Here is a 22,129-nt window from a genome sequence, read left to right on the forward strand (position 1 = left end):
TGTGGGAGGGTGGGGAGGGTGGGTGATAAGTATTGAGGAGGGCACCTGTTGGAATGAGCACTGGGTGTTGTATGGAAACCAATTTGAGAATAAATATCATATTTTAAAAAAAAGAAAGAAAGAAAAGAAAAGAAAGAAAAAAGAGTAGTTCAATGAAACCAGGAGCTTGTTCTTTGTAAAGATCAACAGGAGTGCCTTGATGGCTCAGTTGGTTAAGCATCTGACTTCAGCTCAAGTCATGATATTGTGGTCCATGATTTCAAGTCACAAATCAGTCTGTGCTGACAGCTCAGAGCTTGGTTCCTGCTTTAGGTTCTGTCTCCCTCTCTCACTGCCCCTCTCCCACTCACACTCTGTCTCTCTCTTTCAAAAATAAATATATATTTTTAAAAAAAGAAAAGATCATAACCTCTAGGAAGATTCATTTAAAAAAAGATATCCCAAAGAAACAAAATTAATAATGAAAGAGGAAAAATAACAACCAACACTACAGAAATACAAACAATTTAACAGAATATTATGAAAACCTAAATGCCAAAAACTTGGACAACTTAGAAGAAATGGATAAATTCCTAGAAACATATAGCCTACCAAAACTAAAGCAGGAAGAAATAGAAAATTTGAACAGACTAATCACTAGCAATGAAACTGAATCAGTAATAATAAAATAAAAAAAAAACCTCCCCCAAAACAAAAACCCAGGACCAGGTAGCTTCGCAGGCAAATTCTACAAACATTTAAGAAGCGTTAATACACATTGTTGTTAAACTATTCCAAAAAATACAAGAGGAAGGTAAACATCCAAATTCATTCCATGAGGCCAGCATCAGCCTGATACTAAAACCAGATAAAGACACCATAATGAAAGGAACTACAGGCTAATATCTCTCATGAATAGTGATGTAAAATCGCCAAGAAAATACAAGCAAAACAAATCCAACAATAATGTAAAAAATCATATACCACAATCAAGTGGAATTTATTCCTAGGACACAAGGGTGGTTTAATATGCACAAAGCCATCAACACGATACATCACATCAATAAGAGAAAGGATAAGAACCACATGATCACTTCAATCAATACAGAAATAGCATTTGACAAAGTACAACACACATTCATGATAAAAACTCTGCATAGTAGGTCTAGATGGAACATATCTCAACATAATAAAGGCCTTATATGAAAAACCCACAGCCAACATCATACTCAATGGTGCAAAACTGGGTGTTTCCCCCTAAGGTCAGGAATAAGACAAACATATCCACTCTTTCACTTTTATTCAACAAATTACTGGAACTCCTAGTCATAGCAATTAGACAACAAAAAGATATAAGGAGTCCAAATTGGTAAGGAAGAAGTAAAACTGTCACTATTTGCAGATGGCATGATCCTATAAATAGAAAACCATCAAAACTCCACCAAGAAAAGAGTAGAACTGATAAATGAATTCAGTAAAGTTGCAGGATACAAAATCAATGTGAAGAAATATGTTGCATTCCTATATACTAATAATGAAGCAGCAGAAAATGAAATTAAGAAAACAATCCCATTTACAACTGCACCAAAAACAATAATATATCTTGGAATAAACTTAACCAAAGAAGTGAAAGACCTATACTCTGAAAACTATAAAACACTGATGAAAGAAATTTAAGGTAATGCAAAGAAGTGGAAAAGAATTCCATACTCATGGGTTGAAAGAACAAATATTGTTAGAATGTCTGGGCTACCCAAAACAATCTACAAATTTAATTCAATCCCTATCAAAACACCACCATCATTTTTCACAGAGCTAAAACAAACCATCCTAAAATTTGTACAGAGCCACAAAAGACTTCAAATTGCCAAAGCAATACTGAAAAAGAAAAACAAACTGAATATATCACAATTCCAGATTTCAAGTTATGTTGCAAAGTGGTAGTAATTAAAACAGTATGTTACTGACATAAAAATGCACACATAGATCAACAGAATAGAGCAGAAAACCCAGAAATAAACCTGCAATTATATGATTAATCTTTGACAAAGTAAAAATGAATATCCAATGGGAAAAAAGACAGTCTGTTCAACAAATAGTGTTGGGAAAATTGGACAGCAACATGCAAAATAAAGAAACTGAACAACTTTCTGTCACCATACACAAAAATAAGCCCAAAATGGATTAAAGACCTAAATGTGAGACCTGAAACCATAAAAATCCTTGAAGAGAGGACAGGCAGTAATCTCTCTGACATTGGTGATAGCAACCTTTTTCTAGATATGTCTTCTGAGGCAAGGGAAATAAAAGCAAAAATAAATATTGTGTCTACATCAAAATAAAACATTTTTGCACAGCAAAAGAAACAACCAAAAAAAACAAAATGGAAACCTACTGAATGGGAGAAGATATTTGCAAATGCCATGTCAGATAATGGATCAGTATCCAAAATATATAAAGAACTTATAAAACTCAACACCCAAAAACAAATAAATAAGCAAATTAAAAATGGGCAGAAGATATGAACACTTATTTCTCCAAAGAAGACATACCGAAGGCCAACAGACACATGAAAAGCTCAACATTACTTATCATCAGGGAAATGCAAATAAAAACCTCAATGAGATATCACCTTACACCTGCCAGAATGGCTATAATCAAAAACACAAGAAACAAGTGTTGGTGAGGATGTGGATAAAAAGGAACCCTCTTGCACTGTTGGTGGGAATGCAAATTGGTGCAGCCATTGTAGAAAACTGTATGGAGGTTACTCAAAAAATTAAAAATAGAACTACCCTACAATCCAGGAACTGAACTACTGGGTATTTACCCAAAAAATACAGAAACACTAACTCAAAGGAAACATGCACCCCTATGTTTATTGCAGTATTGTTTACAGTAGCCAAACTGTGGAAGCAGCCCAAGTATCCACTGATAGATGAGTGGATAAAAAAAAGGTGGTGTGTGTGTGTGTGTGTGTATATGTGTGTGTGTGTGTGTGTGTACACACACACACACACACATATACACACACACACATATATACACACATATATATACACATATACACACACGTGTGTGTATATTTATATATATATATATACACATATATATGTATATATACACACACACGTGTGTGTGTATTTATATATATATATATATATATACACATATGTATGTATATATACACACACATATATTATTCAGCCATAAAAAAGAATGGAATCTTGCCATTTGCAATAAAATGAACAAGGGTGCCTGGCTGGCTCAACTGTTAGAGCATACAACTCTTGATCTCAGGTTTGTGAGTTTGAGCCCCATTTGGGTCTAGAGCTTATTAAAAAAAAAAGACACATGCAATAACATTAACGGAACTAGAAAGTACGATGCTGAACAAAATAAGCCAGTCAGAGAAAGACAAATACCATATTATCTCGCTCACCTCTGTAATTTAAGAAGCAAAACCAATAAGCAAATGGGAAAAAAAGAGAGAGAGAGAGAGAGAGACAAACCAAGAAATACCCTTAACTATAGAGAACAAACCAATGGTTACCAAAAGGGGATAATATGGGATGAGGATTAAAGAGTACATTTATCATGATGAAACAAAATAAAATAAAATTATTTTTCAAAATAAGCAAAAATAAACCAAAACCAAAAACAAAACCAGATCAGACAAATTGAAAAAAGAAAGCATATACATAGGACCAAAAGGATGTATGCTGAGAAAAGATATAAAATCTTAAGGTTCTGCCTCAGATTGTTCTCAAGGTTGAATCCTGTTTAGTAAAGGGTTTCCACACCAATCTCTAAAAACTGGGAGAGGTAGTTGTTTCTTCAAATGCCTAAATTTCAACATAAGTTCACTATACATACAAAGAAACATGGAAAGAGGTCCCATTTAAAGAAACTAAACAAATGTCCAGAAAATGTCCATGAAGAAGCACACAATTGGACATATACAACAGACTTTAAAATAACTATCTTAAATATGTTCAAAAGTTATAGGAAAACACAAAGAACTAAAGAAAATTGGGAAGTATATGAGCAATATGAGAATAAAAAAAAAACCAGAAATATAACTTCTAAAAAAGAACCAAAGAGAAGTTCTGGAGCTGAAAAGTATAACTGAATTTAAATTTCACTAGATGGGTTTAAGAGCAGACTCAGACAGAAGAGAGCATGAACACAAGTCATTTGAAATTGTGGAATCTGGGGAGCAAAAAAAGATAGACTAAAGTGAATAGAACGTGAGGAACCTATGGGATACCATCAAACATATCAATATATGTATCACGGGATTTCCAGAAGAAGGAGAGAAAAGGGCAGGGTGATTATTTGAGGAAATGATCTTTAAAACCTCCCCATATTTGCAAAATGTCATGAGTATACAAATACAATAAGCTTAATGAACTCCAAGTAGCATAGATATACAGAGACGAAACCAAGACATATTGAAATCAAAGTGCCAAGAGCCAAAGATAAAAAGGGAATCCTGAAAGCATCAAGAGAGAAATGACTTGTCATTGTCTATAAGAAATGCCCACAGAACACTCGGGGAAATTTTCAGAAGAAAGCTTGCAAGTCAAAAGGCAGTGAATGATATATTTAAAGGCCTGAAAGAAAGAAAAATATCAAATGAAAACTCTATAACTAGCAAAAATACTCTTCATAAATTAAAGAGAAATAAAGACATTATAAGATAAAAAAGACAAAAACAAGAATTTTATTACCACCAGACACGGTACAGAAGAAATCCTAAAAGTAGTCCTTCAAGTTGAAAGTAAGAGATGCTAAACTGTGACTCAAAGCCATATAAAAATATAAAATTCTCTAGCAAAGGTAAATACATGGACATATATGTAAAAACCAGTATTATCATTTTGCTTAATAACTCCACTCGTTGTTTTCTACAAGATTTAAAAGATAAATACAAAAATAAGTATAAACCTCTGCAGATGGGTACAAAAGATGTAAAGACATTACTGGGGACATCAAAAACATGAAGGAAAGGGGGTTAATCTAAAAGGAATAGAGTTTTGTATGCAATTGAAGTTAAACTGGTGTCAATTTGTCATCATTTTAGGATTCTGTATGTAATCCCTATGCTAACAACAAAGAAGATATCTATAGACTATTCCTGAAATAAAATGCAAAGGGAACCAACTGTGTATCTGCAAAATATCAACTACCACAAAGGAAGGCAGCAGTGAAGGAAATGAGGGATAAAAAAGCTATAAGACATACAGAAAAAAACTAACCAAATGACAAAAGTAGTGCTTCCCTATCAGTAATTTAGTATAAATGGACTAAATGCTTAAAAAAAACACAGATTAATAGAAGGAACTTCAAAAAGAATATCCAACTACAGATAGTCTCCAACTTATGATGGTGCAACTTATGATTTTTTGACTTGCTGATAGTGCAAAAGTAATACACATTCCGTAAAAACTTGTACTTTGAATTTTGAATTTTGAGCTCTTCTCAGGCTAGCAATACACTGTACAATACTCTCTTGTGATACTGGGAAGAAGCAGTGAGCCACAACTCCCAGTCACCCACACAATCATGAGAGTAAACAACCAATATATGAACAGCTATTCCGTACACATATAATCATTCTGTTTTTCACTCTCAGTTAAGTACTCAATAAATTACAAGAAATATTTAACACTCTATTATAAAATATGCATTGTGTTAGACGATTTTGCCCAACTGTATACTAATGTTTTTTCAGCATGTTTAAGGTAGACTAGGCTAATCTATGATGTTCAGTAGTTTAGGTATATTAAGTGCATTTTTTATTTATGATATTTTCAACTTATAATGGGTTTTTCAGGACTAACCCCTTCATAAGTCAAAGAAGATCTGTATATATTGTTTATAAGAGACTCACTTTAGAAATAAAGATACACACAGGTGGGAAAAGATACCCCAAGCAAAGACAAACCGAATGAGTGCAAGGTTAGCTATACCAATATCAAACAAAATGGACTTTAAGTGAAAAACAAGAGACAACATTATTATAATGATAAAAGGGCTCATTCAATAAGAAGACATAACTAATATAAACATATACGAAACAAACTTGAGAGTTCCAAAATAGATGAAGCAAACACTGACAAATTTGAAGAGAGAAACAACAGTAATAGTGGACAGAACATCCAGATGGAATATGTGGAGGACTAAAACAACACTATAGATCCGTTGGAACTAACAGACCTATACAGAACACTCCACCCAACAACAGCAGAATGCATATTTTTCTCAAGTGTACACGGAACATTATCCAGCATAGAACATAGGCTGGGTGATCAGGATACCACATATAGATCACAAAACAAGTGTTCATAAATTGTAAAATATTAAAATTATACACTGTATCCTTTCAATCACAATGGAATGAATTTAGAATTTAGTAGCAACAGGAGAACTGGAAAATTTATTTTTGAGACAGAGAGACACAGAGTGTGACTCGGGGAGGGGCAGAGAGAGAGGGGAAACACAGAATCCAAAGCAGGCTCCAGGCTCTGAGCTGTCAGCACAGAGCCGGATGCGGGGCTGGAACTCACAAACTGTGAGATCATGACCTGAGTGGAAGTTGGATGCTTAACCGATTGAGCCACCCAGGTGCCCAAAACAATACATTCTTAAACAACCAATGGGTCAAAGAAGAAATCACTCAGGAAATTGGAAAATACTTGAGACAAATGAAAATGAAAACAATATACTAAAACTTATGGGATAGAGTGAAAGTAGTTCTAAGAGGGAAATTTATAGGTGTAAATTCATTAATAAAGATCTTATAACAATAACTTACCTTTATATCTTAAATAAAAGAAGAAAAACAAGCTAAAGTCAAAACTAGGATAAGGAAGAAAATAATACAAAGCAGAGATAAGCAAAATACAAAATAGAAAAACAATAGAGAAAATCAGTGAAACCTAGAGTTAGTTCCTCAAAACCACCAACAAAATTGACAAAATTATTGCAAGATGGCCTCTGGAAAAAAATAGAAGACTCAAAAACCTAAAACTATTAATGAAAAAAGGGACATTACACTTTATTTTACAGAAATAAAAAGGATTATAAGTGAGTATTATGAACAATTATACACCAACAAATTGGATAACTGAGAGGAAATTGATAAATTCCCAGGAATACATGACTACTGAAACTGAATCATGAAAAAAAAAAATAGAAAATCTGAACAGACTAGTAAGGAGATTGAATCAGTAATCAAAAACCTAACAGAGAAAATCTCAGGACCAGATGGTTTCACTAGTGAATGGTGAATTCTAGCGAACATTTAAGGGGGAATTAACATCAATCCTCCTTAAACTCTTGTCAAAAAATTGGATAGAAGGGACTATTTCCAAACTCATGAGGCTAGCATTACTTCGATACCAAAACCTAGAAAAAGGCACTACAAGAAAACTACAGATTAACATCCCTGCTGAATATTGATGCAAAAATCTTTAGCAAAACCCTGGCAAACAGAATGCAACAGCACATTAAAACATTTTACACCAGGACTCAAATGAGATTTATCCCAGAAATACAAGGGAGGTTCAACATATAGAAATCAGCCCATTTAATACAACATAGAAAAGATGAAGAACACACATCTCTGATCTAAATTAATGCAGAAAAAAACATTTAACAAAAGTCAATACTTTTTCATGATAACACTCAACAAACTCGGAATAGAAGGAAATTACTTCAAAGTAATGATAGCCATATGTGGAAAACCTAGAACTAATATTTTACTTAGGGTGGAAGCCTGAAGGAGTTTCTACGATTGGAAACAAAATTGCCCAGTCTTACCACTTCTATTCAACATACTGGAAGTCCTAGTCAGAGCACTTAAAAAGACATAAAAGGCATCTAAATTGGAAGATAAGACGCACAATGATCTCTGTTCACAGATAACATTATCTTATATGTAGAAAACCCTAAAGAGTCCATACAAAAAGAAACAAAAATTTTAGAGTAAATTAATTCAGGGCCACCTGGGTGGCTCAGTCAGTTAAGTGTCTGACTTGGCTCAGATCATGATCTCACAGTTCGTGGGTCTGAGGCCCATGTCCAGCTCTGTGCTGAAAGCCCAGAGCTTGGAGCCTGCTTCAGATTCTTTCACACATTTGTTTTCTCTCTCTCTCTCTCTCTCTCTCTCACTTTCTCAAAAATAAATATTTAAAATTAAAAAAAAAACGAGTAAATGAATTCATCAAACTTGGATACAAAATCAACATACAAAAATCAATCACATTTCTTTTTTTTTTTTCCAATGTTTATTCATTTCTGAGAGATAGAGAGAGACAGAGCATGAGCTGGGAAGGGGCAGAGAGAGGGAGACACAGAATCTGAAGCAGGCTCCAGGCTCCAACCTGTCAGCACAGAGCCCAACGTGGGGCTCAAACTTACGAACTGCGAGATCATGACCTGAGCTGAAGTCAGACGCTCAACCGACTGAACCACCCAGGCGCCCCTCAATCACATTTCTATGTATTGACAATGAACAATCCCAAAGGAAAAGTAAAAACTATAAGTGAACATTCCTGAAGGAAAAGGAAGGAGACAAAAATTAATGGAAAGATTATGCTACGTGAAATAAGTCAGACTGAGAAAGACAACGTATTATTTTTACTCATAAGTAGAATCTAATAAAAATATGAATAAACAAAAAGCAGAATTAGACCTATAAATTCAAGACAGAGAACAAACTGATGCTTGTCAAAAGGGAGGGGGTAAAGATGACTGGGAGCTACAGACTTTGACTTATGGAATGAATAAATCACAGGAATAAAAGGCACAGCATAAGGAATATAATCATTGATATTTTAATAGCATTGTATGGGGGCAAATGGTAACTACAATAGCCGTAAACATAGCATAATGTATAAACTTATGGGCTGTACACCTGAAACTAATGTAACATTCTGTGTCAGTTATACTCAAATTAAAAAAAATAATTTAATAATTCATGGATTGGAAGATTCACTATTGTTAAGATGTCAATATTACACAGTATCTACAGATCAGCATTTTATAAGAATTGCATTTGATGGCATTTTTTGTAGATACAGAAAAGATTCATTCCAAAATATTTTTATATAAAAAATTCTTACTAAATTTTATATAGGGACTCCTAATAACCAAAATAATCTTTAAAAGTAAGAACAAAGTTGGACTTACTGATTTAAGAACTTACTGCAAAGACATGGTAATGAAAACAGTATGGTACTGACATAAAAACAGACATAAAAAGAAATGAAATAAAATAAAAAGCATACAAACAAATCTTTCATTTATGACCAAATGATTTTTGATAAGCATGCCAAGGCCACTTAATGGGAAAAGAACATTCTTAAAACGGTGTTGAGAAAACTAACCACACACACAAAAATGAAGTTAGACCCTTCCCTTACACCATATGTGAAAATTAACTCAAAATGAATAAAAGACCTAAGTAAAACTATAGACCTCTTATAAGAAAACGGGGGAGGGGGGGGAGGAAGCTTCATGGCATTGGATTTGGCAATAATTTCTTGGATATGACACTAAAAACACAAGAAAGAACAACAATGACAAAAATTAGATATACTGGACTTCACCAAAATTACAATTTTTTGTGCTTCAAAGGACAGAGTGAAAAGTCAACTCATAAAATAGGAGAAAATACTTGCAAATCATATATCTAATTAAGGGTTGCCACCCAGAATATATAGAGAACTCCTGTAATTCAATAACAATAAAAAAATCAAACAACCTGATTAAAAATTGGGCAAAGGATTTGAATAGATATTTCTTCAAAAAATATACGAATGGGCAATAAGTACATGAAACGACACTCAACATCACTAATCATTAGGGAAATGCAAATAAAAATCACAATAAAATGCTATTTGACACTCATTAGGATAACTATTGTCAGGATATATACCCAAAAGAATTGAAAACAGTGACTCAGATAGTGGTACTCTCATATTCATAAGCAGCATTATTAATAATAGCCAAATCATGGAAGCAACCCAAGAGTCACCGATAAATGAATGGTTAGGCAAAATGTGGTATATGCATTCAGTAGAATGTAAGTAAGGCTTAAAAATGAAATTCTGACACATGCTACACACATATGAACCTTGAAGGCATTATGCTAAGTGACATGTCAGTCACAAAAGGGCTGATATTGCATAATTCCACTTATATGAGATACCTCAGGTAGTCAAATCATAGAGGCAGAAAGTAAAACAGCAGTTCCTGAGAATAGAGAGAGAGGATAATGCACTATTAAATATTTAATGGGTAGAAGAGTGTCAGTTTTGGGGAAGATGAAAATGTTCTGGAGAATAGATGGTGGCAATGGTTGCACAACAATGTGAATGGACTTAAGCACAGAACTGTACGCTTAAAAATGGTTATGGTGGAAAATTTTATGTTATGTGTATTTAACCAAAATTTTAAAAGTGGAAAAAAAGTTAATTTAGAAATCATTTTCATTTGATTTGGAAATTAGGTGATAAATTACTCTAGGTTTACGTCCATATGAAGAATAACTGACAGGTTGTTCTTTTGCTTAACCAGTAATTTCTTCATTCATTAAATGCACAGAAAATGAAATGTTCTTTTTCTTTTGTTTTAGTGAGACTGAAGATTTTTCCTCAGATACAAGTGCCAAAATATTAGAAGGTTGGATTTATTATTTTTCTTAAATTAGAAAGCATTCAAAAGAAGACTGCTTTACTGCTTTGATAAACTTTTTACTAATTACTTATTGTTTGTTTACTGCCTTGTTTACTGCTTTGATGATTTTTTTAGTTACTAAACCTGAGATTGATATTTTTTTCCTGCAAATTTATCTATTTTGGAGGAAAATAATCCATTACTACATCACTCAGGTGTTAAAATGAGCCAACTAGTTTGCCTTTTCTGAATTACTGTTAAGATTTTATTAATGATTTTGATCAAGAAAATGGTGTGATATTATGAATTCAGTTACCATGTTCCTGTGAAAAATATTCATAAAATAAGGTTGCACCATACAATAGTTTTTACTTCAGTTGGAACCCATTATACTAGCATTTAACGATTTCTTACCCTTCCTTTGTACTTAGTCCTACCATAATGTACAAGAAAGGGGAGGGGCCTTTTAGAGCTAAATGTATTTGCTCACATTAATATCTGACTAGTATGGACTTCACTTGAAAAAAATAAATCTCTATTTTTATTTTACTCTAAGGAGTGATACCTACTCCTTCGAACATTTGTGAGAACTTTTTGGTGAAACCTCAGAGGATCAATGTGGTTCTAAGAGTGATCATAGGTACAAGAGGCAGAGTGTCATGTTTAACACAAAGCGGCCTTAAAATTCAAACCACAGTGGGGTGCCTGGATGGCTCAGTTGTTTAGCATCTGATACTTGGTTTCAGTGTAGCTCATGACCTCACAGTTCGTGAGATCAAGCTGTATCTCAGGCTCTACGCTGATAGCGGGAAACCTGCTTGGGATTCTGATTCCTCTCTATGTCTCTGCCCCTCCTCTGCTTGTGTTCTGTCTCCTTGTCTCAAAATAAATAAACTTAAACAAACAAACAAAAAACCTCAAACCATAGGTTTACCCTGGCTATTCCAAACACACAACACCTCTCAAGGAGTTACTTTAAAAACCTAGTTTCTTATCTTCGAAGTGAAATTATTTTAATTAAGATGATTCATACAATAGCAATAAATATGCCAGAATTCCATGAACATACCATAATCAGAAGATATCACAATAATCACTAATCACACCTGTATTATGGAATCATAGGCTGCTAGAGAAACCATTCAATACAACCCCCATCATGTTTACATGAGGAAACTCAAGCTCAGGGTGAGGAAGCAATTTTGCCAAGGTTACTTTGAGTCAAAGTCAGAGTCAATTCTGGATCCTAAATCTCCTCACCATAAATGTATTGTGGGTGTTTTTTCCCATTTTTTTTTTTGCAATGATCATGCTTAATTCTTATATCCTTCTGCAATATTTTAGCTGCCCAATTCAATCTTTTATTTATTCATTCATTCAAATATTTGCTAAGCATCTCCTTTGTGCTCTAGGATCCTATAGGTGAACAAAACTGACAAAGTCCTTAATCTCATTGAATTTATACTTGAGTGGGCATCAAAGGGTAAGGACATGAACAAAATGATTCCAGATATTTATAAGTATTTCCCATTTCATCTGGGACAAAAGCGAAAGAAATTACAATGGCTTGTAAAATCTTACATCATCTGGATATCACTCCAGCCCCTTTTACTTCTCTAACTTCCTCCTCTGTTTCTCTTTTCAGCTCTCTGCCCCAGCCTCATTGACCTTAAACATTCCAGGCATTCAGGCCTTTGCGCTTTCTGATCCTTGTGTCGTGCTCTTCCCCCTACATCTCCCTTGCTCACCCCTCACCTTGAGGTCTTTGCTCAAGTTTCACCTTCTCAGTGAGATCTTCTTTTACCATACTCTGAAATTGTACCCTCATTCTCACCATGGCACTAACTCTTCCACTTCTTGGCTGATTTTTCTCACTGGCACTTATAACTTTCTGATACACTGTTAGTTGTTGTTGTTTTTTGTCACTATCTCCTTCTAGAATGTAAGTTCCCACAGTATTCCCAAGAACCTAAAATAGGCTTATAGTAGGAGGACCATTTAGTAAAATAAGAGAGATGATGGGAATAACTAATAAGAGGCACAAGAATTTTGTTTTGGTTATGTTGAGATTGATTTACCCATTAGATGTTCAAGTTGAGGTGTCACATAAGAAACAGGATTTTTAAGATGGAGTTTAACAGAGAGGTCAGAGCCGGAAATTTATATTCTTTGTTTCATATAGGTATACAATAAAATAAGTTAACTCTGAACATCTGAGATCCTCAACTATCAGGAATTTTTCTATGACTTTTCATCAAAACAAACTCCTAGTATATCCTGGGAAGTTGACAGCGATTTAGCCTAGAAACTTAAAACCTATGTTTGGAATGATAGGCCTAGAAGTAAACCCAATACCCTCAGTCATTTAAAAGCAAAAGTCAGCTCAATTATGTGCAATATAGAGCCAGGTACTTTTAGAAAGATGATCAAACAACAATAAATTTTTACCAGTATTGCCAGATAAGTGCCATAATCAATCCCTGTCATATTTGAGTTATTTGAAGTTTTACTGCTACTCCCCCCCGCCAAAACTTACATTTGTCCAAAGGATAACTCAAAGAATGACCACTTGTGTTGGCCCTTGATGATGACATGTTTATAAAATGCAAAATTCTTATATATAAGATATCTCATTGAGCCCTGTTGTCAGACAGGCAGGGAAGAATCTCAATCACATTCTACATAATTAGGAAACAGTCAAATAAGTTAGATTCAATTTGCCAATGTTCTTCACTCTAAGAAGTAACGCTAAAACTCAAACTCAGATTTTCTGCCTCCCTGGTGGTTGGTTTTTGTGAAACTTTTCTAATAATTTCTCTCTCTTTGTTTTAATGTTTGTTTATTTTTGAGAGAGACAGAGAGACAGAGCACGAGCTGGGGAGGAGCAGAGAGAGGGGAGACACAGACCCAAAGTAGGCTCCAGGCTCTGAGCTGTCAGCACAAAGCCCGACATGGGGCTTGAACTCACAAACTGTGAGATCATGACCTGAGTCAAAGTCAGACTTTTAACCGACTGAGCCACCCAGGAGCCCCAAAACTTTTCTCTTAATTTCTAACTCCCTTAGTTTAAATTTGTTTTACAGGCATACTAACTTCCCCTGGAATTTAGGCAACTTTTGATTCTGTAGCAACTTCTCCAGATTTCCTCTTGGTATTGCCTCAAAATTCTCCGGGTTCTCACTCAAAGTATTTCATAAGACCAGCACCTTCTCCTTTGTTCCAATAATCTGCTTTTAATAAGCTATGTGGAATCAAAGAGTGTTAGAGCTGGAAGGCCCCTAGGAATCATTTATAAGGTAATCTCTTATTTTACATGTAAACAAATAAACCTGCAGAGATTGAGTACTTATGGATAAACATGTGGCTACTAAGTAACAGAGTTGGCCTTTCCTACTAAATCATATTTCATCTTATAATTCCTAAAGGAAAGTCTAGGACATGCCCCAGAACTCTAGAGATCTTACCTATTTCAGTTGTGTTCCCAATGTCTGTACAGTGAAAGTGATAATAATTTCTTCTACCTAACTAAATTCTAGAACTTTCTGGTGAAAAATAATAAGACCAGGTTTGTCTCAATACTATTCATGCCTAAAAAAAGAAAAAAAAATACTATTTTTTTCCTTTTCTTTTTCCCCTTCCCAACAGGAAATTCTCAGGAGCAAAAGCCAGAGAATTCAAACAATGTGGAGGTAAATATTTTTCAATAAACTCTAATTAGCATACATGGAGTCCAGTTGAATATAGCCCAGTTTTCAAGGCCACATCAGGGCTTGGGGTGGTACAGTTTGTGGAACATCAGGAAACCTACCCCTGTTCAGTATTTCTTCCTGCTCAGATCTTTCCCTCTGGCTAAGAACTATCCATGGAACTGAAGAAATCCCTTAATCAAAATTTTCACTTTACAGGTAAGTTATTCCTTGCTTACGTGCACAGAGTAACCCACTATTCCTCCCTAGAACCTAAATGGACTTCCACTCTTTAACTGTGTTACTACTGACTCTGGAGGAAACCATACAGGGAGTCACTTGGCCCTGTCTAAGGCAGGTAGACCCAAGTGAGGAACTTGGTGGAGGCAGGGAGGGAATAGAAGCTTTCAAAAATGGAGGAGACTGGCTTGCAGGAAATGAGCACTGACTCCATCTATTTTTCTGTATTCCTAAGGACTGATTGTTTAAAGGCAGCTTTCCAAGAGGTTCAGCTACTCTCCACTATGAACTCAGGAAAAATTTTCCTCCTAGTTCTTTTTAAAAGTTTCCAATGAGAGCCAAAGCTACAGATCTTCTTTTGCTTTTATCACTTTGTTTCTTGGCTCAATTTAACCCCACTTCTGAATTTCCCCTACACCATGCACATGAATCCATCAATTACCCAGTCCCTTATCATCAGAGTCATCTTCTTCATACTAATGCCAAACCCTGAAGGTGCTGGGAAGTTTCTTATTCAACCTAATCCTCATTTATGAATATAAACATCTATCTGACAACCTCGGGCTTACTTAGACCATTATTTTCCAAGTAAAATTATATGGAAATAACAGGGAGACAGAATCTGTAGACTGATGACCTCATGACAGACTGTTCCTTGTGTCAGGCTAAATTCCTTGCTAATCTGGGCCCTTTTTTGGCTTTTTGCCCTTCCCATAACTTGCAGCTTTTTCCATGGTAAAACTATAGTTGAACTTGTTATACCCAATCCAATTCAAAGTAAGGTGGACTAAGCACATTCTATCCCATCTCTATCTCTGATTACAACTAAAAACTCTGGACAACAACTGAGGATTCTGGAAAATAAATAATAGCAGGAGTTTGAGGGGACAAATAAAAACTCAAAGAATCACCAATTTCATTATGAGTTTCCTGGTTTTGTACCCCCTTATCTCCTACTTTAGACCTAGAGCAATTCAAATCCTGGAATTGCATAGAAAGAATGGGCAGAATAAATCCCCAGGAGAAATCATTGCTCTCTCACCAGAATTAAGATATTCCTGTGGACTGGGAAGTAGAAGAATCTCACTTCTTTCCCACTTTTCCCATCTCTTGGCTCTGCCTCAAGGCAAGTATCAGACACGAAGCTATATGGCAATGGCTGCAGAGGCTTGAGGCACTTAAAACTCTGAGAGAAAAATCCTTCCCTCTGACCAGAAGAATTAGGACAAGGTCTCCAGTAACCTGAAGAAGATTAAAAGGAAATCTGCTTTTTTTTTCTCTGCTTCTTTTTGCCACTTTACTCTAGACATAAATGCAATCATGGGATGTGTGAGACAGCACACAGAATGGGTAGCCACAGCATTCTAGCCATAGAACCAGAAAGGAGACTATTTAGAGTTAGGGACATGGAAAAAAAAAAGTCACAGAATATCATCAGAAAGGATCCCCTACAAATCTGTATGTCTCTCCTGTGTTGTTCATGTATGGAACTGGCCTGAGTTTACATAAACAAAAGGCTTTGAGAACTTGAACTATAGCTTTAATAGTGGTGCACACACAGGGATGCTACGTATATATACTGCCAAGGCTTTGGAAACTGAATTTACATTGGAAACAGCTATAGAAGGGTAGGATGTGTGGTCTAAATCTAAGTGGGTTAATTACCTACTTAAGCAAACAGATAAAAAACTAAACCATCTCCAGAGTACTCTAACAGTTCTTAGAAACTTATAAGTTGTTTAAAATGCTCAAGATAGAATTCAAAATTACTTAACATACAAAAAATAAGACAATGTCTACAACTTTTAAGGGAGAAGACAAGAGATACCAAGTCTGATGCAACTAAAATTTTGGAATTTTCAGACAAAAACTTAAAGTGGTGGTTATAACGGTGTTCCATGAAGAAATGGCAATCTCTTATGAATAAATCTTATGAAAAGATAGATGTTCCTAAAATAACAAGTATATTTACTCATCTCAGACACTTGGTAGCATCTCCCTGCCAGCATTTAGATTAGGGATTCTGAAGTCAGTCTCACACATGCGGGCATTTTTTAAGAGATATCAATATCTGTCCCACCCTGAGAGATTTCAATTCAATTGGAGGTGTGGGACCTTGGGATTCATATTAAGAAAAAAGAATTTCCACAGGATTCCTGGATAGCTCATTCGGTTAAGCGTCCAACTTCAGCTTGGGTTATGATCTCGTGGTTCATGAGTTCGAGATCCATATCAGACTCTGCTCTGACAAATACAGATTCTGTGTCTCCCTCTCTCTTTGCCCCTCTCCCACTTGTACTCTCTTTCAAAAATAAATAAAACATTTAAAAAATTTTTTTAAAAATTTCCACACGTAACTATTGTGCTGCCAATACTGAGAATTAGTGTTTTAGATAGTCTTGGTTCCATTTTATTCCTCAGGCATATATTTGTTTTGAAATATATTAATAGATAAGTTACCTCAAGTCCTCTTTGAAGAACTATGATAAAACTCCTATAATACCTGGTGGTTTTTTACATAATCTATATGTAACATATTTTATGTTTCTTCATGAATTTAGGCCTTTTTAAAAAATTTCTCATCATTGATTTCCTTATTTAATAGCTAGTTTTATAAAATATATACAAGGTAGCCCAATTACCTATCCCAGTCTATTTTATGCCTTTCTGAGAAAATTGCTGCTTCTCTGTTCAAAGAGGTGATATGGGCCTACAGAGTAAAGCTAGTATCTGAGCCATGTTCCATGCCCAACTAGGTCCAGATAGCCTGCTTATTGCTCCAGACTCCAAAATACCTAAGATTTCCATAACAGGAAACTGGAGTTACATAGTGAACAGCCATTTTACCCCTTAACATTATCTCTCATATCATAAAAAGAATTTATAATTTGTTACTTATATCAATACCCCCAAAAGAGGGAGGGAGCAGACAGAGCTGGCTTTTTTTGTGACTTAAGATGGCTGAGCTTTGATCATCATTGAATGGTATCCAAGGCCCACATCTATGACAAGGGTCAGCCCTAGGTGCCATAATTGGCAAAAATTATGATCCTGTCTCAGTGGATAATTCTTTGAGACTTCAGAGCACAGACATTATTGATGTAAGGTGCTACAATGGTTGTACTACATCTTTTGGGGATTTCTAGGTATCTTAGTGTGTACTATCCAATGAAAGATTAAATAAGTACTTTACTTTGTCTTGGCAGTTTATCACCATCTTTGAAGGCAACAAGAATATTGTTGGCAGTGTACATTCCTCAAAAGAAGTCATTTCAGGTACAAAATATACTATGCTTTAGCATTCATCCTGGAATGAGTGGCTCCTTCCTTGAAGTATTGATGCCTATTATCAATAAGAGGTTGAAATAATATTCTTACTATGTGTATGTTTGTGTGTATAACAATTTGCAGTTTATTATGGGGTACTTTTATTTTAACCTCAAATCATAGTTACAAATAATAGAACTAACATTTATTAGGAATTAAATATCCCCTTTTTATTAAAGAGGGAAGGGCGAGTCACCGAAGAAGAAAGTAAGAGTATATTATTCAAGGTCACCCTGCAGCTAATAAGCTGCAGAACTGGGGTTCAAACACAGATCTGCCCAACTTCAAAGCCTAAGCTCGTTCAATATAACCAGAATTCATACACTTAAATGCCCACAGGAGCCATACAGGTAATGTTATAAACAAGAGCAGTAGGTTGAGCAAGGGTCTGTGGTGCACTGAAGATGGCATGTCCCATCTAAAGGAGGGAGCTGCTACTCAGCAATCACTGACACACTGGCTTGTTGCCAGGTCTTCCAATTGAAGTCTTTGCATTCTTCAAAAGAAGTTAGAGGTGAAAATTCCTCACTTTTAAAGTTTAACACATAATTCAAAGTTCTTCTGAAATGTTTTGTGGACCAAACAAAACTTGTCTATATCCCCTACAGCATACTATTCTGCCTCTGTGAATCATAAAGCCCTAGTTTAAAAAAGAGAAAATGGAGGGAATAACTATCTGAGGTTACACAGTCAACAAATACAAAGCTTTTAGGGCTCAAAAACAGATCTTCTGACTTTGATCCTCCACTCTTTCTTCCCTCCATAATGTGGTTTCATATTGTTGCCATTGCATCTCAGAATAAGCCCATATTGGGTAATAACCAAAGATAGTCTATAGTTTTGCTACAGAAAGAACTACTAACAAGATAAACGCAGGGTTCGTGACTTTCTCATGTAGGTTATTAAGCTAAGATACCAGGCACCCTCCGGTCTTGAACAATATACAGTCATCTAATAAAGCATGCGGATTTGAGGCAGTGTCCCAAGTGTGTTTCCTGGAGCTGCTCTGCATTAGAACCACCCAGGGTACTTTTTTCACAATGTAGATTCCTGGACCCTCTCTAGCCTAAGTTAGCATCTCTGATTAATGGTGCCCAGAGATCTGAATTTTTAACAGGACCACAAGTTTCAAGAACAGAAATTATTTTGTACCTCCAATGACAATTTCAGAAGTCTTGCAACAATGCCTCAATCATGTCAGTAAAATTTTATCTTACTTTTTCAGAAAGTACATCTTTCTCTTTCATCTATGCTTTTGTGTCCTATCTGCTGCAAATTTTGTGGGTTTTTTTCCTTTTAAATTCTTAGGTCATTTTAAAAAATAATAGTAGAGTAAAAACTCTGAATATACTTTTTTGTTCTTTATTTTTAGTTAAATTTACCGTTGGCTATCTTAACTTTAACTATAGAAGATTATCTTGCTAGAAAAGACAAATCTAGGTAACTACAAGATGTATAGTCATGAACTTTGGCACATGATGGAATTAAGAAAATGGGGGTGCCTAGGTGGCTCAGTCGGTTAAGGATCTGACTTTGGCTCAGGTCGTGATCTCATGGTTCCTTAGGTCGAGACCTGCACTGGCGCCTGTGCTGACAGCTCAGAACCTGGAGCCTGCTTTGGATTCTGTGTCTCCTGCTCTCTCTGTCCCTTCCTCACTCACACTCTGTCTTTCTGTCTGTCTCTTAAAAATTAATAAACATTAAACATTATTTTTTTAATCTAAAAAAAGAAAATTTGGTCATGTGTGTTTTCATGTCTTATCAAAAAGTTTCAAAAAAGTACATAAATGTTCATTTCTATCTTTACATATTTATAAGTAAAATTATAATTTTGTGATAATTAAAATATGAAGAATGTAGAATATGTGAAAAATGAATGTAGAAAAATGTAGAAAAATGAATCGAAATGAAAATTCTTTTATTATCTATACAGTCTTATCTCACATGATAAAAAAAAAAATCACTTGAAGTTAACCAATTGAAAATTCACCCAAAGTAGGTGAGAAATTATGACAATTTTAATGCACTTGTGCTTTCACTTGAGTACTCTGAAATAGATACCCTTGTTGTGTAAAGTTGAAAGTTACTTTAAGTTTAGCTCATCAGGCTTTTTCCAATAGTGTTCTGATAGAAAAAGAAAGACATTCTTTGTACACCTAACTGGAGAAGTATCAAAGTGCGGTAGGTCCATGAGAGTCAAAAAGCTGGCCCCTATTCCCAGAGCATCCATTTTCTACTCATATGACCTTAGGCAAGGTATTTGACCTTGCCAAGATTCAGTGTCCAAAAATGGAGTTATCACTCTTCCTATTTCCCTTACAAGAGTGTTAGAAGGATCAAATTAGAAGAGCCTTTGTGAGGGCCACCTGGATGGCTCAGCTGGTTAAGCATCTGACTCGACTTCAGCTCAGGTCATGATCTCATGGTTTGTGGGTTCAAACACCATGTCAAGCTCTGCACGATAAGTGCAGAGCCTGCTTGGGATTCTCTCTGTTTCCCTCTGGCTCTGCCACTCCCCTGCTCTCTCTGTCTCTCAAAATAAATAAATAAACTTAAAAAAAGAACCTTTGCAAATGTTTTTAAATCCCATAAAGTATTTTATAAACATCACTTTCTTAATTCTAAATCATCAATTCTATAGTATAACTCTCTCAATTAGAATGCCTAATAAATACTGTCTCAATTAGAATGCCTAATAAATATTCATATTACTTTTTTGCTTTTTCCACAGAAACTCCCAAGCCTAGTATTTCCAAACAAGGATCTAAAATGTTGGCAAAGGTATCTTCAGCTCTCTCAAAGGTGTTTTCTCGAAGTAACACCAATATTTCCAAATCTTCCTCACCACCTGACCAAGATGAGCCCTGAAGCTTTTATACCTGATAGAACTATGCTTACTTCCCTTAGAAAATAAAGTGATTTTTAAAGCATAGCATATTGTCCTAGAAGATGATTTTTATAATACTGAGCAGAATTTTAAGATCAAAGAAAGTACAATAGAAATTTGGATAAGAGAAAGGTTTGATGAATGCTTTTGATAAACATTTGGCATGAAAAGAGGCACAGTGTTAGTATTACCTGTGTGCCATAAATATGAAGCGACCAAAAGTGTACCTGGAAATGACCTTGGAGGTTTCCTGTTAAATTTTTAGAGGGTATTTTCACCAAAATAGTTAGCAAATTGAGATAACACTCAAGTGAATTCTGTAACACAGATATGAAACTGAATGTTCATTATTAAAGGTGTATTTGTATGTTCAAATAAAAATATACCAGATATAAGAAATCAGCTTTTCCCACCTGCAGATAAAGTATCATCAGTTTATAAAATACCTCCCAAGCAAAAATATCTAACTATGAATAAAGCACCATGTAGAAGTAATTAATTAGTTACCAGTAATTTAATTACTAGTAAAATACATAGTATTTTATCTATGTATGCATAAAATAACTTTTACAACTTTAGAAAAACTTTTCAGAAAAGACAAAGGTATTTTGTGGGTCAAATACTATCAATAGGTAAATTGTTGGTCAGCAAAGCATTAAATCCTTTATATTAATATTTTCTCATGAATATAAATAAAGGCTCTATTTGTAGGAACATAAAAATGACAATTTAACAAGAGGAATAGCTAGTAGAGTGATAAAATAAATTTTTCAAAATCATTTAACTTGCTACTTTGTAGCATATTTGCCACTAGATTCTAAGGATCTTGTTTAAAAGATCCAAAACAGCAAAGAGTGTCAGTGATCATCACTATCTAACCTAATGCCGATTCATGAATTTTTAGAAAATGTGACATCTTCTCTTTTATCTAAAAATTTCTTGACAGTAACCAGCACTAAAGTAGAAACATCTGAGAAAATTTTATTTTATAAAACTGAATTTCCCTTAATAAAGTTAGGTTATGACACTGAGCTCTGGAGAAAAAGATGTGATTATATAGCAGAATTTTCACATTCTAATGACAATGTAGTTACTCAATTGGTAATTTAATCTATTTATACTAATCTCATGAATTATTTGATCTCAAAGATACACACAATAATGTAACTTACAGATGCAGTCATTTTTGAAAATGATAGCTAATAAGAAATGACTGGCAGTCCAGTTCAAAATTGTTCTCAGAATTCTACCAATGGGCTTATATTGACAAGTATTAAGTTGAAAGTGTTCTTACAGATGTCACCAAAACCACTAGTGTTCAATG

At 34.8% G+C, this 22,129-nt stretch overlaps 1 protein-coding gene across 1 annotated transcript in view; it reads left to right on the forward strand.

Moving 5' to 3' along the window:
* FSIP2 (fibrous sheath interacting protein 2) overlaps positions 1–20,850 on the forward strand; it is a 97,682-nt gene extending 76,832 nt beyond the window's left edge. The window contains exons 20-23 of the mRNA XM_027055125.2: positions 10,625–10,671; positions 14,311–14,354; positions 17,798–17,867; positions 20,650–20,850. Of these exons, the coding sequence (XP_026910926.2) occupies positions 10,625–10,671; positions 14,311–14,354; positions 17,798–17,867; positions 20,650–20,786 (298 nt within the window). The 3' untranslated portion in view covers positions 20,787–20,850. The remainder of the gene's footprint in view (positions 1–10,624; positions 10,672–14,310; positions 14,355–17,797; positions 17,868–20,649) is intronic.
* The last annotated feature ends 1,279 nt before the right edge of the window (positions 20,851–22,129 follow it).

Source organism: Acinonyx jubatus, chromosome C1 (genome assembly GCF_027475565.1).
Source record: "Acinonyx jubatus isolate Ajub_Pintada_27869175 chromosome C1, VMU_Ajub_asm_v1.0, whole genome shotgun sequence".
In the NCBI taxonomy this organism is placed as follows: domain Eukaryota; kingdom Metazoa; phylum Chordata; class Mammalia; order Carnivora; family Felidae; genus Acinonyx; species Acinonyx jubatus.